Source organism: Peromyscus maniculatus, chromosome X (genome assembly GCF_049852395.1).
Source record: "Peromyscus maniculatus bairdii isolate BWxNUB_F1_BW_parent chromosome X, HU_Pman_BW_mat_3.1, whole genome shotgun sequence".
NCBI lineage: Eukaryota > Metazoa > Chordata > Mammalia > Rodentia > Cricetidae > Peromyscus > Peromyscus maniculatus.
Genome location: NC_134875.1, coordinates 136,184,133 through 136,201,601, shown reverse-complemented (window position 1 = coordinate 136,201,601; position 17,469 = coordinate 136,184,133). Strand labels below are relative to the sequence as shown.

Genomic DNA, 17,469 nt, shown 5'->3' with positions numbered 1-17,469 from the left:
GTACAAGTTTGCAGTCTCACCAGTAATGGATGAGTGTTCTCCTTACTCCACATCCTTAACATCATGAGCTGTCACTTGTTATATTGGTCTTGGCAATTCTGACAAGTGTCAGATGAAATCTCAAAAGAATTTTAGTTTACATTTCCCCAATGGCTAAAAGTGTTTGTCAGCCATTTGAGTTTCCTCCATTGAGAATTCTATGTTTAGATCTATAAACTTTTTTTTTTCAAGACAGGGTTTTTCTGTGTAGTCCTAGCTGTTCTGGAACTCACTTTGTAGACCAGGCTGGCTTTGAACTCACAGAGATCCTCCTGCCTCTGCCTTCCCAGTGCTAGGATTAAAGGCATGCACCACCACCACCACCACCACCACCACCACCACCACCTGGCTTCCCTATTTTTAATTGGTATATTTGTTTTCTTGATATCTAGTTTTTTGCCTTTTTTTTTTATATTTTGGGTATTAGTATTCTATGGGATGTGTAGTTAGTAAAAATATTTTCCCCGTGTATAGGCTGCCATTTTGTTTGAATGATGGTGTTCTTTGTCATGCAGAATCTTCTCTGGTTCATGAGGTCCCATTTATTAATTGTTAATCTTAATGCCTTTTCCAACAGTGTTCTATTCAGAAAGTCTTTTCATGTGCCAATGAGTTCAAAGCTATTTCCCTTCTAGCACATTTTGTAGGCCTGGATTTGTAGATAAATATTGTTTAAATTTGGTTTTATCATGTAATGTCTTATTTTCCCCATCTATTACGATTAAAGTTTTGCTGTGTTTACTAGTATGGGTAGGTATCTGTGGTCTCTTAGAGTCTACAACACATCTGTCCAGGTTCTTCTGGCTTTTGAAATATCAATTGAGAAGACAGTTGTTATTCTAATAGATCTGCCTTTATATATTCTTTGTTCTTTTTCCCTTGCAGCTTTTAATATTCTTTCTTTGTTCTGTACGTTTAGTGTTTTGATTAATATGTGCTGAGGGGGCTTTATCTTCTGGTTCAGTTTATTTGGCATTCTGTAAGCTTCTTAGACTTTGATAGGCATCTCCTTGTTTAGGGGAGGTAAATTTTCTTCTATGGTTTTATTAAAAATATTTTCGGTGTTTTTGACCTGTTCTTCTCCTATTCCTATTATTCTTAGGTTTGGTCTTTTCATAATGTTTCAGATTTTCTGGATGTCCTGTGCCAGAAGATTTTTATATTTAATTTTTCTTTGACTGAAGTATTCATTTCTTTTATCATGTATTCAATGCCTGAGATTCTCTCTTCCTCATTTGTATTCTGATAGTGAGGCTTGTCTCTGAGGTTTCTGTTGGAGTTCTTAAATTTTTCATTTCTAGATTTTTCTCAGTTTGGATTTTCTTTATTGATTCTATTTCTACTTTCCAGCCTTGAACTGTTTTATCCATTTTCTTCCACTGTTTGTGTTTTCATAGATTTCTTTTATGGATTTAATCGTTTCCTCTTTAAGGACCTCAATCAGATTCACAAATAGTATTTTAAGGTTTTTGTTTTATACTTCAGCTATGTTGGAATATTCAGCCCTGCTGTGTTAGGGTTGCTGGGCTCTACTGGAGACATATCGTCCTGGCTGTTCGTGATTGTATTTAATGCTGGTGTCTAGGCATCTGGAATTGGAAAGACTGTAATTATAGGTCTTGTCTTTGTTGGGTGGGTGTTTTGTTCCTTGGTTTCTGGTGTCCTCTCTGGTTCTTAGGAGAGTGTGGTGGCTGTGTTGCCTGGTAGGAAATTCTTCTGGGATCATAATAAGTATGGCCACTGGGGGTTCCTGGTAAAATTTGTTCTTAGGTATTAGGATTTGTCATTTAGGAATAGGGCTTGGCTAGAAGGGGGTCCTCATGAAGGAGGAAAGCAGGGTATCCCCTCCAGGATCTGCTTAGTCCCCTGGGAATAGGGGCAGTGAATGAGGAATAGCTCCCACAGGTAGCTGCTACAGAGCTGGAGATGGGAGCAGAGAGGAGGCGCAAGCTGCAGCGGGTGGTCTGCTACAGAGATGGAGGTGAGATTGGAGGATTGGATTCTGAGGAATGGAGAGAGAGGTGAAGATCTGCAGTTACCCTGCCTGCTTCCTTGGCAGGAGTGCTTTGTGGTTTCCCAGGTAATGCCTCCTTGATTTGGGGGCTGAGATAAAGAAATAAGCGGGGAGGAAGTTTAGAAGGAAATATCTGTGTGGTCCACTGGATATGGGGGCAGGGGGAAGGGAGGCTACAACAGGTGGTCTGCTACAGATTGCCAGGTGTGTGTGTGAGAGAGACTGGGGGATTGGATTTAGAGTAATGAAGGGGCAGGTGAAGATCTGCAGTTAGCTCACCTGGCTTTCTGGCCAGATTGCTCCAGATGCTTATCTTGAACCTGTACAACAGTTGGGTACAATTAAACCAATTTTACAGATGAGGAATCTGAAGGCCGATGCCGGGAGACAAATGGAGTGATAGTAATTAATGTGATAATTAGCATGGGTTCTAGAGCCTGGGTTGAAAATCTGGTTTCCCCAGTTAAAAGTTATGTGACCTTTGGCAAGGACTTTAACTTCCCTGCCCTTCAATCTGTCCCACTGGCAAAAGAAAATGATAGGAAAAACTTAACTTGTAGGGGTGCCTCAAGAATTAAAGGAAGCAATATATTCAATGTTCTTTGAGCAGTGACTGGCACACATTAAGTGTGTAAGAGGAAAGCTTGGATCCCAGTACCCATGTGCTGGCCTCTAAATATCACCTCTCTCCATGACCTCAAATGGCCCTCTTCAAACTAGCATATGCTGTTACCACACCCTGTGTAGCCACACAAAGTGTTTGCTTGTTCTGTTTCTCATACTGAGCCATGAGTACTGGCAATGGCAAGATTTAAGAAAATTAGCCCCTAACCAGCTCTTGGCTGTGGGAAGAGGATTTCTTGTATTTCTGTACTCACAATTTTTGATCACTGGTTCCCTGGTAGTGCTAGCAATGAAACCCAGACCTTTACAATGCTATGGATGTGCTCCATCACAGAGCTATACCACTGGCTGTAGGGCATGATCATTTTCCAGCAAGCAAGCCAATATCCTAAGTTCTGTGTCAAATTATGACCTTCCAGAGCTGTGGGGAGCTTCCTCACCTCTCTCTCTCTCTCTCTCTCTCTCTCTCTCTCTCTCTCTCTCTCTCTCTCTCTCTCTCTTTCATTTTTGCAAAGGCCAGACACTTTTAAGTTCCTTGCTTTAGGCCAAGAATAATGGGGAAAGTGACATTTAGGCAGGAAGGTGCTAGTATTTAATAACCACAAGAATTAACATTTATGAATCACTTAGTATTCCAGGCATTATTCTCAGTGTCTCACATCCATCTTTGTTCTTAATCCTTATAACCTGCTCTAAGTTAGGTACTATTCCCTTTGTTAGAAGAGGAATGTAAGCATGGTAGTTAAGTTACTAGCTAATAGGTATCAATCTAGTGACTGCAAGATGCTAGGATTTCATTTCAGGGCCCTAAAGCCTACACATACAATAACACTACACTATCTCCATTAATAGGAATGGTGTAATTAATAGCCAGAGGCTAATGTTGGTATCCAGCAAAGCCATGACACACAGAAAGCACTTATTACATAATTGTGGAATGTTGGATGAACTGCTCACTATGTCTATTTACCATACAACCCAGTAACAATTATACATTTAACCAAATAAATTGATGTCTTTTTAATTAATTTGTCTAAATATCAAATTAAACTATTTTCCTGGTCTTGGCCTTCAGTGTGGCTCCATATAATTTAATCATCTGCTAAAAATGCACAACAGAGCCGTTCATTCATCTTTTATTGATTGAGAGCATTTTCTAGAGGACAAATCACTATACCGTCTCTAGCAATACAGAGATAAATAGAAACAAGAACTAATAGTGTAGTGGAGGAGACAACACACACACACACACACACACACACACACACACACACGCTGCAGTCTGAAGCAGAATTATTGGCAGAGATTGGAACATGAGAGATGATAAAAGTGTAAATATGTACATAGGACTTTGGCTTTCCAGCATGTTTGTTTTTTTTTTTAAATGGTGAAATAGTCTCATTCCATCTAGATGGGTATATTACCTAATCATGGTCAATTGAAGGGTTCTGTTTCTCTGACCATTGTATTTGATTCCAGCAATAACTCATTTATGGAAATTTCACTTGAACTATTTGATAGGTCTATGTTTCCACTGGGGGTGCTAAGAGGTAAGATACAAATCTAAAGTTCTTGGTTCTCAGTATCTTGGTAATCAAGTTGAGAGAGAACCTGCCCAAGAACTGAATCAACAGAGGAAATCAGAGCCAAGAGATGAAAAACTGTTTGCTAATGACATCATTTGGGCACCTAGATCTAGCTATGCTGAATTTAGGTATGTATCTTACTATTAGTATCAACAACCCTCTTCTTTTGACCTAAACTTGCTTGTGTTGTATTTCTGTCCACTGCAAGCAAAATAACCATAACTAACATAAACAACTCTCTAGACACCTGTGTGTGTGTGTGTGTGTGTGTGTGTGTGTGTGTGTGTGTGTGTGTGTGTGCTTGTTCATGTGCGGGCACACATGCATGGCAGGCATGCACGTTGGAGAAGAAATCCTGGAAATGAGACCTGAGGTAAGTACTAAAATTTCAGCTGGACATACAACGCCTTTAATTCCAAGCAGCTGAGAGGCAGAGGCAGGAGAATCTCTGAATTTGAGGCCAGCCTGGTCTACACAGCAAGTTCCAGGACAGCCACGGCTGTTACACAGAGAAACCCTGTCTTGAAAAAAACAAAACCAGGGCTGGGGAGATGACTCAGCAGTTAAGAGCACTGGCTGCTCTTCCAGAGGACCTGGGTTAAAGGCAGCTCACAACTGTCTGTAACTCCAGGTCCAGGGAATCTGACACCCTCACATAGACATGCAGTCAAAACACCAATGTACATTGAGAGAGAGAGAGAGAGAGAGAGAGAGAGAGAGAGAGAGAGAGAGAGAGAGAGAGAGAGAGAGAGAGAGAGAGAGAGAGAAGAGTAAAAAGTTACTTAAGCAAAGGAAAGCATACTTGAGGCGGGGGAGGGGGGGAGACAGAGGCAGCAGGTGGGGAGGATCAGGTAGGGAGGACCTGGGAGGAGTTGGGGGAGGGGAAATGAAATCAAAATATAGTATATGATAAAATTTTTTTAAGAACATACAGCTAGGACATGTCCAATATAGGGGATAGTGTAGTCCCTTTTTTGTAGTCAGATGGTAAGTGGCCAGTGAGCAGAGGTGAAGACAAAGCCATGTTAGAGTATCTGGAATGCTATGTTACTAAGGGAACAGTGGACTGGGGGTGTGGCTTAATGCTGGAATACATACACAACATGTAAAGAGTCTCAGCTTCAATATGCAGCACCATGCATGCACAAATAAGTTAAACTCCAAAGCATTAAACTGCAGAACTAGTGTTTGAAGCCTGTAGCAACCATTTCTTACATCCCTTATCTACAACCAGCCAAATGTTTACATCTTCTTTTAGTTAATAATATGGTTATATTAGCTCCGTAGTACCATAGATCAGTAAAGAGAATCAACTGAGACAGCTCTATAAGCAGAAATTTGGTCTGTTTCAATATTTCAAGATCCATTTTGGGTTTTGGGTCACTAGAGGGGCTTCTTTGAGGTGTCCTTTTTACTGCCTACTCTGGGTGGGATAGTCTTCATTTATTCCATGACTAAAAATATAGCAACATACTATCCAGGAATTTTCTCCTACAAGTAAAAACATATTTGGTCTTCCAGTATCATGTGTTCAGTGACGATTGAGCAACAAGTATTCCCAGATCCTATGTCAGATACTGAGTAGCTTGCCTTTCACCCTCAAGGGACATGTAGCACAAGGAAGGGGCCACACACAATAAAATATGAGCAGGACCACAGCGAAGAATTAGAAATGGGGCAGTGGAAACATCAAGAATAGCTGGCAGTTGCTTCAGGATCTCAATGCCAGTTTCTTTCATGAACTTGGTTCTGACTTGAAGTTCTATCCCCAGCATCATTAATAAAAAGGCATAGAAGCACATGAAAACAGGTTGGTTTTAGGGGGACTGCCCACCTTCTCATAATTTCATGTTTATGCAGAGCCAAATGTGGGAGTAAGGAGATTGGCAAAGAATTGGGGATGTCATGGGGGATAAATGCTAGATATGCAGGAAGGGTCTGTAGAAAGAAGAGGCTCAGTCAAAGGATTCTTTCAGTAAACACCAGGGAATCATTAGGGAAATTTCACAGGAAAATGACATATTTTGTGCTTGGTTGAACTTTATAAGGAGCAACTCCGCTATGAAATTGAGAGTGGAGTTAGAAGCAGTTTGGAAGCACTGCGGACATCAGGGAACCCAGTTAGGAAGGTGTGAGATGGTGCTGAAGTCACAGTGGTGTGGAGAGAAGTGGATGGATTTGTGAATCAATTTAGGACTTGAAATGACTGTGTCTGATGATTGTGTGGATGTGGTTTAGGTTTGTGAAGTTTATTCTACGTCAATGAAAGGAAACACACTAAATGTGTCCTATATACTTGAGAATTACAAAACTGTTCCTACATTCCTGACAATCATTGGGGATTCAAGAACCTTTTTCTTTAGTACCTTGAGCTGTCAGGTCCTCAGAAAATGACTAGGCACCCTCAGACTTTGAAAATAAATCTCATGTGTGGCTTTTTTCATGCATCTGTACAGGCTGAATAGCATACATGCATACACCTAGTTATGTGATCACATCCCCTAAAGGAAATATTTGGGAAAAAAGAAGAATCCTTTTCCGAACCTACCTAATTATTCCTAGACATAGCAACTGGTTATTCTTTCCTTGTTTCGCTGGGTCATCATGAATTTGAGTTAAGGGAATAATTATTTCTTTTCAAGTCAATATTTCATAAGTAGATTCATTTCTGCTTAGAGCAAACAGATAACCACAAAGAAAAGAGTATTTCTACATCTATTTGGCAGATAAAGACACATGAAACAAATATTTGTGCTTCCTACTCTTTCCATATATCTGCCTAAAATACATCACCAATATCTAATTTCCCACTTCTTTATTATTATTTTAACTTATATATTTATTTATTTTGAGGCAGGATCTCATTATGTTGTCCAGGCTGGCCTCAGGCTCATGGGCTCACATGATCCTCTGCCTTCCAAGTAGCCAAGACTAGAGTCATTTATCACTGTACTAGGCTTCTTTTCCTAATTCTTGGTGGATATGCATGGATCTCTGTCTCTGTCTGTCTGTCTGTCTGTCTGTCTCTCCTCCCTCCCTCCCTCCCTCCGCGCGCGCGCGCGCGCGCGCGTGTGTGTGTGTGTGTGTGTGTGTGTTTGTGTGTGTGTGTGTGTAGGAACACTGTAGCAGCAAATGCCCCACCTACCAAGCAATCTTTCAGGCCTCATATATGTTTCTTTTGTCTGGCAGCTATGTACTTTTCCAGAGTTTCACCATAACCACAGTGGGGACTTAATTTTGTTTACATGCTCAATGAATTGTTCTACCTTCTTACCCTTGTAGGAAGGCAAAATTATGGGAATGTTTGCTGACTTTTTGGTAGACATACAAGTGTGACTTTTTTCTTTCCAAATCTGGAGGAATGAACAGAAAAAGGTTAATGTGCACTCAAATCTTATTTTATTAATGACTGAGTAATGACTCCCTGAAAACAGCATTTGAAAAGCAGAACAGATTGGTGAACACACAGCATCAAGCAAGAGGTGGCCTCTGAGCTGAGTATCAAGAAGAGCTCATCTTACAGCCTACATATCAGATCTGAACAGCTTGTATAATCTTCACATCCTTGGTATGAGGAAGGAGTCTGGCACTGACTAAAACTGCTGTAGAGCAAAGGTGAACATTTATCATAGCTCAGCTGAACCAGGACCAAGTGCCTGAATTCCCCAAGTTCAAATTGACAGTTTCCCATTGAGATGATACTAGTATGCTCAGAACACACACAAATCAACACCACACACATACACACACACACACACACACACACACACACACACACACACACACAGAGAGAGAGAGAGAGAGAGAGAGAGAGAGAGAGAGAGAGAGAGAAAGAGAGAGAGAGAGACAGACAGACAGACAGACAGACAGACAAATAGACGGAGACAGAGAGACCAGATTGCTCAGCTCAAGAGGAAGAGGCTGTGAATCTTTTCTTTTAAACTCAGTATCAAGCAATGGCTCTTGAGATTTTTGATAGCATTTTTCTTGACGTATAAAAGAATGGGATGATCTAAAAGGCATATTTAAGCAATAGAAGTATTCTTGATAAAGTTATTCAAAGGAACATAAAGTCCATATTCCTCTAGCACTTATGTTCTTACAATGATTTATTTAACTAAAATGGTGTCTAGGCTATAGCATTTTGTATACTAATGTTAAATTAGCTTTAATTAAGAAGTAACAAATCTCAGCCATAAATCTTTCTCTAGCCCCAGGCAAAATTCCCTAAGAATTAGATAAACAGTCTTTAGTAGGATAGTCTACTTAGAGATGTCTTCTGCTATGCTTTCCCACTGCCTTACACTCTGAGCTAATAAATAATTGAAGAGGAGGAGCTTGCTGTTTTCATAACTTGTATATGAATAATACCTGCAACGTCAGACTATTTTCTTTCCTTTCCACTGATAATTATCATCGCCCTAGATCTCTCTTCTCTGAGAAACATCCAGAAGAGTCAGTGTAAGGTACATGACAAAAGAGAGAAAGGGCCTTAGAATCCAAGTACAATAAATAGCATGCATGAGGTCCCCGGTTCTAGTTCCAGAACCAAAAACAATTTACAAAGCACCTTTTGATTTTACTTCTGATAAGATTTGTTTTGCTAAGAAAGTTGTCTCTGTCCCCTTTTGCCTAAGAGACAAGTGACCTAGGAATAGTCTTTGGCTACCAACACTAGAAATGTTGAGGTAGTATTGGAGAGATAAGTAACAAAGCAGTGAACCTACTCTACCTTGGGTTTCATATGTCAAATGGTAACCATTCTTTGTTTTTCCCAAGGATCTGTCAAAATTCACCAAGTACTGTGTCCATAGAACACTAGATAATAATCACAAAACACAGGTTAGATTTCTCTAATATAAAAATTTGCTTATGAAAAATGACAACTTTCTAGTCTGTAATAGCACAGAAAGGGGTTCAGAAATAGTAACAGTCATCTCTTTCTTTAACCCTGCTACCACAGGAAAGGGAAGAAAGAATGACCTCAGTCTGAGTAGAAGTGGAAAAAAAAAAGAAAGAAAAAATAAAAAAGGCAGTCCTACATAGTCTGTAGTGAAGAACAAAAACCATTAACATTATGTGATTATTGTCCTTGAATCTAAGTTCAAGGGACATGCTCTCAATCTCATTCTGTCCTTTCAACATACATGCCTAGCTCAATCCCTTGAGAGCAACATGGAGGTTGGGCTACACATAATCCCTGTTATGTAGACATAGGAACATAACCAATTAGAGGTGCATTCGGAAACAGATGCACAAGGATGCTCAGAAGGTAATATGGATCATCATGCAGAAGACAGATAGATACCTGGAATGTATAGATATGGGTTGGGTAGATATATTTGGGGGGAGTGGTGAATATCAAATTCTTTTCCTTCTACTCCCAAATTAAGAACCAACTGATAGACACAAAGATAAAAGTATCAATTTATAACTATTAAAAATTGTTTTGGAAAATAGGAAGTAGGAAGGTTGTCATTAATTGGTTTCTTGATGGTCCTGTTTAGCTGTATGCATGTATAAATGCCTCTATCACATGAAAGGAGAGAGAGAATTCAAATTATTTTACCAAAAGTCCTTCCCCATGGAAATAGTATGAGAGTGAAATGGAGGACAGTGATTCCCCCTTCCCCTGCAAGAGAAAAATACAATATACAGATGATTAAGGACATTATCTCTTTGCCTATTTTCCTTCCTTCCCCTCCTTCCACGTTATCCAGTGGAACCCACATCATACACACATATTGCCTAGTGCTCTGTCACCGAGGCACACCTCCAGCTTTCTATGTAGGGTTTTGTTTTACTTTTATTTATTTATTTATCTATTTTACATCCTGGCCACAGTTTCCCCTCCCTCTTCTCCTCCCAGTTTTGAGGTAGAAAGTGTAGAGGTCACTGTAGCCTCTCGAAAGGTCCTTGGTACAGAAGGAGACTAGAGACTAGTACTGTTATGAGGAAAATTGTATTCAAACATTAGATTATAACAGGAAGTTTTAAAAGAGCTTATAGTGGGTAGCCATTCCAGCTTGGATCTGGAAGTTCCAACCCCCATTGAGACTCTGGCAACTGTCACGCCTACGAGGCGGGGCGAGGGGAGGCGCCTGGAGACCCGAGAGCTGGATGGGCCAGTGCTCTCTCTGTGCGCTCTCTCTGTGCCGGGATGCTGAACTGTGCAGAGCTCTGGAGAACACCGCTGGACTGGACTGCGATACACCTTCCCCAGACCCTGCGACCTACCTTTCACTTAATTTGTGAGTTACGCCATTAAATAAATATCCTTTTAACTACGTGGAGTGGCCAAAATAATTTCTCCAATAAGAGCTCACAGGGCCACTATTTTAGTCTTCTTCCTTTTCAAAAGGTAAACTGATGAATAAAGTTTCAATGAAGAAAAGAGGACTTTAATATGTGTATTTATGTTATTTCACATATGCATACAATGCATTTTGAGTATTTCATTCCCACCTCCTCCTAATTACTCAGGAATCCATTCCCAACTCAATTTTGTGTCTTCTTTAGGTCCCATTAGGTCCAATTTGTGCTGTCCATGGGGCCAATCACTGGAGCACAGTCAGCCTGCCAGGGGCCACACACTTAAAGAAAATTAACTTTCCTTCCCCCAGGCAGTCATCACGAATCAACAGCTCCTCAGTTAGAGAAAGGGGCTAGATCCCCTCCTAACCTCCATGCTGTACAGGTCTTATGCAGGTAAAAGGGGTGGAAACCTTTAACCTGGCCTCTTCCACTGTTCCATTTTAGATCCTTTGTTGTCCTCCTTGACTTTTAAATATTAGCATAATACTTTAAATATGTTATTCTTTTTAATATTGTGCATGCATGTGAGTGCAGGTGTCCATAATGGCCAGAGGTGTGGGATCTCCCTGGAGATAGAGTTACAGGTGGTTCTAAGCTGCCAGACATGGGTGCTGGGAACCAAACTTAGATCCTCTGCAAGAGTGTTAAGCATTGTTAGCACCGAGCCATGTCTTCAACCCCTAGCATAATATTTTTAATTATTAGATGATACAGGATTCCACATAAATCCCTTTTTCTTCTTATTTTAATTTTTCCAGGTGAGGTAGCTTTAATTACAAGCCAAATGTGTTATTACCAGACACCACTCCTCTGTTGATATGCACTTTTCTGTTTCTACCTGCATATTAGAGTTTCCACTTTTTTTTTGTTGTTGTTGTTTTTTTCTTCAAGACACGGTTTCTCTGTGTAGCTTTGTGCCTTTCCTGGAACTCACTTTGTAGCCCAGGCTGGCCTCGAACTTACAGAGATTCACTTGCCTTTGCCTCCTGAGTGCTGGGGTTAAAGGTGTGTGCCACCACTGCCCTGCTCCACTTTTTTTATACACAGGCAATTTAACAAAGAGTGAAGTCATCTGTGTTATGATTCCAGTGTGTGTGCAAGAATACATGTGAATTGTGTGTGTGTGTGTGTGTGTGCATATAATGTTCAGAGCCTGGCTAGGAAGTAATCACAGAGTTTTTAAATTACAGAGGAATCTAAGAAATTAAGTAGCTCAACCCTTACAATCTGATAGAAGAGAAAAGTGACTTGGTTAATACTACACTGGTAACTAATGGTATAATCAGCTTCAAGAGTTCAGTTTTCTCATGTCGGGCATGGTGGTACATATTTGCTCTTCCAGCACTGGAGAACTGTGAGTTCAAGTCCAGCCCTCTACCATACAGTAAGAGTCTATTTAAAAAAATAAGTAAAAATGAAAGAGCATTGTTTTTTTTCCCAGCAAAGCAGAAAGATGTCTGTATTATATGCACAAGATGTGTACTGTTGCTGTGTTGTTTATGCAAAGAACGAAGCAATCCATCTTCTTCTCCTTTAGTGTTGAAAAGGAGAAGCTGAAGAGCCCAACAGCACTGTGGAGTACAGCTTGGAAGGAAAATAGTTTGGTTCAAGGCTAGCTCAGGGCCTTGTTTCATGTTAAGGTCAAGAGGATTACTTTTTTTCTTTTCCAAAGTGTTTTCATATGTATTATTTCATCTTAGTCTTTCAGTAGGTCTTGGAGGCAGGAAAGTCAGAACTTATTAGCAAAAGTTTACAGATGAAGAAAAGAAGACTTCGAAGACTTGGCTCAGTGATTTGTTCAAGGCCACCTCTCTAATTAGTGACAAGGCCAGGGCTCAGAAGCATGTCTCCTGTTTACAAATACCTTCAAGTCTTAGACACAAAATTCTAGTAGTCCTTGGGCAGTGATCAGACATCCTTGCAAACTGAACTTTACAGATTTCTAAATGCTACCATTGCGATCCACTGAGTTGCACAAGGTTAATTCAGTGTAATGCGTGATGAGAATGATTGTCTAGCATTCTTAAAAGGTCCTGGGTTCAATCCCCAGCACTGTAAGCGTGCATGTGCACACGTATCAACAAGTTGTTTCAATTCCTAGCATCAAAAACATTAACAGTAAAAGAGGGGTGAAGGGATGTATCTAATGCTTGTCATGAACAAGGCCCCAGGTTCTAGCCTTAGTGCTAAACATTTTTTAAAGGGATCAGCAAATTGAGATGGCATTTTCTGATTTCTAGTAACATGATCGAGGTGTTTTTGTTAGGTCTGTCTAATGTTTGAGCTTGGCTTCTTATGTGGATCATCTCTAAGGACATAAGCAGATTATAAACATCTAAATGACCACTGTGAGAAATTCCCTTGGCATGCTGGGGCATAGGGCAGGCAGCAGGATGTTTAAGGAGCAGCGAGGAAGTGGGAGCAGAGAATGGACACCTGAATTGTAGAAAGCTTTCCAATGGAAGGAAGGGGCCAGATAGTGTTTGCCTGTTATGAGGAAGAAATTGCATAGGAAATGGGAAAAGACACTCAAAAGCAAGACAAAGTAAGAATGTCCTGTTGATTCAGAATCGACTTGTCAACACTTTCCCTCCCAGTGTGAAGCCCTTTACACAGCGACTTCCCACTTGTGGCTGCAAAGAAAACACCCTCTGAGAGGGGAGATAAACTGCTTAGGTCAGGGCTGAGATATCAGCATCAGATGAAGTAGTACCGCATTCATCTTTCAGAACTGTTACTGTAGCTGTTCGGCCTATTCTAAAGGCCGGAGAACAAGCTCAACTAAGAACAGATGATTGGATACGTTTCAGGCCCTGGGTAAAAGCTGATTCTCTCAAAAGGCACAGCATTAATTAGCCAGCTTATCAATGGATGCTCTTTCTTATGTGCTTGTTTTCTGCTAGTCACAACTTTGCCGATCCTTGGCTTGGTCATTTCTGTGGGGCAAGTGCAAGGCAGTGCCAGGAGTCCTGGATGACTGGAACAATCACCCACCATACTCCCATAGACACCAGCAGGGAGTTAGCTTGTAGCTGAGCAGGAGCAGGGACATCCTTAGTGTTCCTTTATTTAAACTATGCTCCTAGGCAATGTTCCATAATGACTCCACACAACTAGTGTGTACATGGAGCAGCCTACACCCACAACCCCAACTATATTCCTTGGTCCTGAGTGTACTTAACTTTCCACCCCTGTAGGCAAGGTCCACAGGTTAGCACCCTCGTAACCCCCCTCCCCCGCTCCAGGACCTGGGTCTCAGGACCTTCTGAAGAAACCGACACTCAAGACGGACATGAAGGCACTAATGAGAAAAGTGCACTCGGCCACGAGGGCCATGCACACTGACTTTCACCTCGGTTTGCTTGGACTGAAGGAGGGGCGGGTAGCTCCGTGGTAAAGAGGAGGACCAAAGAGGGGGCCTACTTGAATGAAACAATGTAACAATTGATGTGAGGCCTCGCCTTGCTCCCACTCCTCAGCGATCCTATAGGCGAGGTCCCAGTGACTGCCCCTCCCCATTGCTCCGTTTTCTTGTCCATTAAGCACCATCCCTCCGCCTCTCTTTCCTTCTTTTCTTTTTTCCCCCTTCTCCTTCCCCCACCCTCCCCCTCTCTCCAGCTCCGTGTCATTTCCTCCTAGGGCTCACTAGCTGCCTGAGCGTCTCCAGCCGGGAAAGTAGGCGGAGCGGGGCGGCGCGGCGCTGGAGGACGATGGTGGCGGAGCTGCTGGGGGCGGAGGCTCCGTAGCCCCCGCGGAAAAGGAGCCCGGCGGCGCCTGCCCAGCCGAGCCGAGGATGGAGAGCCGGCCGGGGTCCTTCCAGTACGTCCCGGTGCAGCTGCAAGGGGGGGCGCCCTGGGGCTTCACCCTGAAGGGGGGCTTGGAGCACTGCGAGCCGCTCACGGTGTCGAAGGTAAGGAGCGGTGGCTCGCTCCTCCCGGCGGCGTCCAACTTTGAATGGGCTAGCGGGTGCGCAGAGTGCGCGGGTGCGGGCCTCAGCCCCACTTTCGCGACCTGGCCAGCCGGAGCCCCCGAGGGGGCTGCAGCCACCCCGAGGGGGTCGTGCGGCCGGGAGCAGGCTGCAGCTCAAGTGTGCCTGGGCGATGGGATCCGAACCACCCGGCCCTGCCGGAGCTTTGCGCGCAGTCACACTCGCGGGGCACCGGGGCAGCCCCGCTCCCCCCACGACGAGGAGGCCACTCACCTCGGTGTGGGCTGCAGGAAATGGCGGCTGCTGGGGGTTCTCCTTGCCTCGGAGGCCCCTGCGCCCCGCAGGACAGCGAGGGGCTGAGGGCTGGGGCGGCGGGGCTCGGCGCTGGCTCTCTCTGCTCTCCCCGGGGCTGTCCCGCCTGAGGCAGGTTGCTGGGCTAAGGGTCTGGCGCAGAGCTGGGGTGGGGGGGGATGAGGCATTGCTGGCTTTTCTGTTTCTCGTCCCACAGCCGGACGCTCAGACGCCCGTTCAGCGCCGGGGCGTTGCTGCTGCTGCTGCCGGTTTCCCTCGGCCTTTCCCTCCCTCCCGAGTACTGCCCCGCGCCGGCGAGATTTCTTGCACGCTGAGAAATGTGGAGGGAACTTTTGTGCCATGGAGCACAGCTGTGCTGAAGCGGCCACTAGGGTTGCTTTGATTTAGGAGTCTGTGATCAGCTGGAACTAAGTTACAGCTAGAGGCCAGGGGAGAGAAGCACTCCCAAGAGTTCGGGAACCTCCAAACCCAGGCATCTTGAGTGGGAGTGAGGGTGGAGGATGGGGGCAATGGGGGCTGTTACTGGAAGAGTGACTTGTAAGATGGCTCACCTTGAAGCACGAGATTGCCAGGTGGAGGGACTTCCTGAACTTTGGCCCATTTTTTTTCTTGTTGTTTTCGTTTCCCTTACACACTCCGATAGCTCCCTAGCTCTTCCAAACCACTCAGACTGCAGTTGAGATCCTAGATGGCGGTTTTGGCGGGAGGTGGGAAGATGTAGCTTTTTTTTTTTTTTAAAGGTAACAAATGTGGCTATAGGGATTCCTTTTTTTCCGTGTTGTTAACATAGCAGCTGGGCCTGGGAATTACTCCCCCGCCCCCCTCCATGATAACCCATGTTGCTTTCTCCCTGCATTGGAATGGCTCACTAGCTAACTTCTGTGGTTGTTCTTCAGGTGTTGGAGGAAATGCTGAAGTGTTACTCATGTGTGAACTAGTCAGCTCTGGCTTTCTGAGGTGTATTCAGGCAACATTTTGGAGGTATTGGCAGGGATCTCGAGAGGATCTTTAGCCTCCTCAAACCAGGCGATCTTCATCCAGTATTTCTAACCAGACTGAGACAGATGCCTTTGTGATCCACCCTCACATCCCTCCCACTAAGACTTCCCTCGGTGTTCTCTGGAGCAAACTACTACTTTTTTTTCTCTCGTTTAAACAAAACTACCATCAAACAGCCTCATTGGAGAAGGGTATCCGAGCCTTGAAGAATGTCTTCTAATCAAACTCCTCCTCTTCCCCTCTCTTTCCACCAAGGTCACAGTGGGATAGGCAGCCCTCAGTCGTCTGGCAGTTCCTCCCTTTCTTTTCCTCCTCGGGCCGCCCACAGAATTTCCAGTCTGCCTAGACAACCTGCCCCGGAGAGGTCATTTTTCTGCTTTGTCCAGGCTGACCCAACCTGCCAGGCACCTCCGAGAGTGCTTGTTGCTGTGGTCCTGAACTATTTTGTGAGCCCATAGGAGCATGGCAGGGGGTGTTACTAAGTATGGGGCAGCCAGCAATTTGTGGTCTGGCTTGGGGATTATTTGAGGATAGATGAGGGTTTTCTTGGCCACACTGTTGAGGAAGTGCCTCGTGTGCGGAGAGGCAGGGTGCCTTTTAATGATTCCCTTTCTGCTGAATGTACACTTGGCCCCTATTATATGAAGGTTCATTATTACATGCACGGATATGCAGGAGGTAAAATCAGTTTACTCATTCCTCTCAAACAGCCTAGCTCCTTAGAGTAAAGCCAGGTATAACTGGGTTAGCCAGGATGTTACATAAAGGGGGTATTTTTTTTTCAGTATGATATTTGCCTGCTTCTTTTTTTTCCTTAGCAAGATACGTTTCATTAATCCCATTTTCATTTTTTCTCATTTCAGCCTTTTTCTACTTTAGTGCATGTCTTTTTCATTTCATGAGACATTTCATTAATCTCACTTTTTTCTACTTTAGTGCATTTCCTTTTACACTTCAGAATAATACAGCTTTCTCCCCACAAGGCTACATCCACTGGTGAGTTGGGGCTAGAAATAGAATTGATTTGGTAAGTGAAAAATATCTGGATTCGAACCCTTGCCTTGGCATTCTTTGTTCTGGAATCCTGGGAATACCACTTGCCTTTCCTGGGTCTAAAGTGAATTTGAAGTGGGCAGTCTTTAGATGACACTCTGATGGTTTGGTGGTGAACCCATTGGCATAGCCCTGCCACTCTTCACCAGAACTGCTGTATGGTGAGTATGGAGGATGGCTGTTTCATTTGCATCTGATGCTACTCAGCATAGTGTGCTTCTTATCCCTTACGTCATCAGCCCATCACAACCTCACTGTGAGACAGTCAGAGAAGGTTGCAGAGCATCTGATAGAAAAACTGACTCTCGATTCTTCTGGGAGCACCACATGTTGCAAGAAACATTGCCTGTTAACTTCCAGGGGTATATCTAGTCTTCTCAGCCTCTAACTCCAGTAATGTTTTCCATGCCATGAAGTCTTCCCTGATGATTGTATTTTATGTATACACTAATGAAGTCTGGGATCTAGGAGGTGGGGAAAGACTGGTAACTGAATAATTTAGGCTTGTGAAAGACAGAAGAGCCAAGAGCCATGATTCAAAATGACAGCAGATCTCCTTTGGTGCTGGGGAAATATAAAAGTAGTTTGGGGTTGGAATG

At 43.4% G+C, this 17,469-nt stretch overlaps 2 protein-coding genes across 3 annotated transcripts in view; one reads left to right on the top strand and one right to left on the bottom strand.

Annotated features, from left to right (window-relative positions):
• The window catches only part of LOC143270769 (uncharacterized), a 49,357-nt gene extending 34,032 nt beyond the window's left edge, over window positions 1–15,325 (bottom strand). The window contains exon 1 of the mRNA XM_076561854.1: window positions 14,780–15,325. Coding sequence (XP_076417969.1) covers window positions 14,780–15,159 — 380 coding nt within the window. The 5' untranslated portion in view covers window positions 15,160–15,325. The remainder of the gene's footprint in view (window positions 1–14,779) is intronic.
• The window catches only part of Shroom4 (shroom family member 4), a 205,864-nt gene continuing 202,653 nt past the window's right edge, over window positions 14,259–17,469 (top strand). Inside the window, exon 1 of one of the 2 annotated variants that reach the window (XM_076561852.1) lies at window positions 14,259–14,397. Coding sequence is in view for 1 of the 2 variants with exons in the window: in XM_006995406.4 (XP_006995468.1) it covers window positions 14,372–14,488 (117 nt within the window). In the remaining variant the exon portion in view is untranslated. Of the gene's footprint in view, window positions 14,489–17,469 lie in introns of both variants that reach the window. The other variant, XM_006995406.4, reaches the window with a different exon arrangement.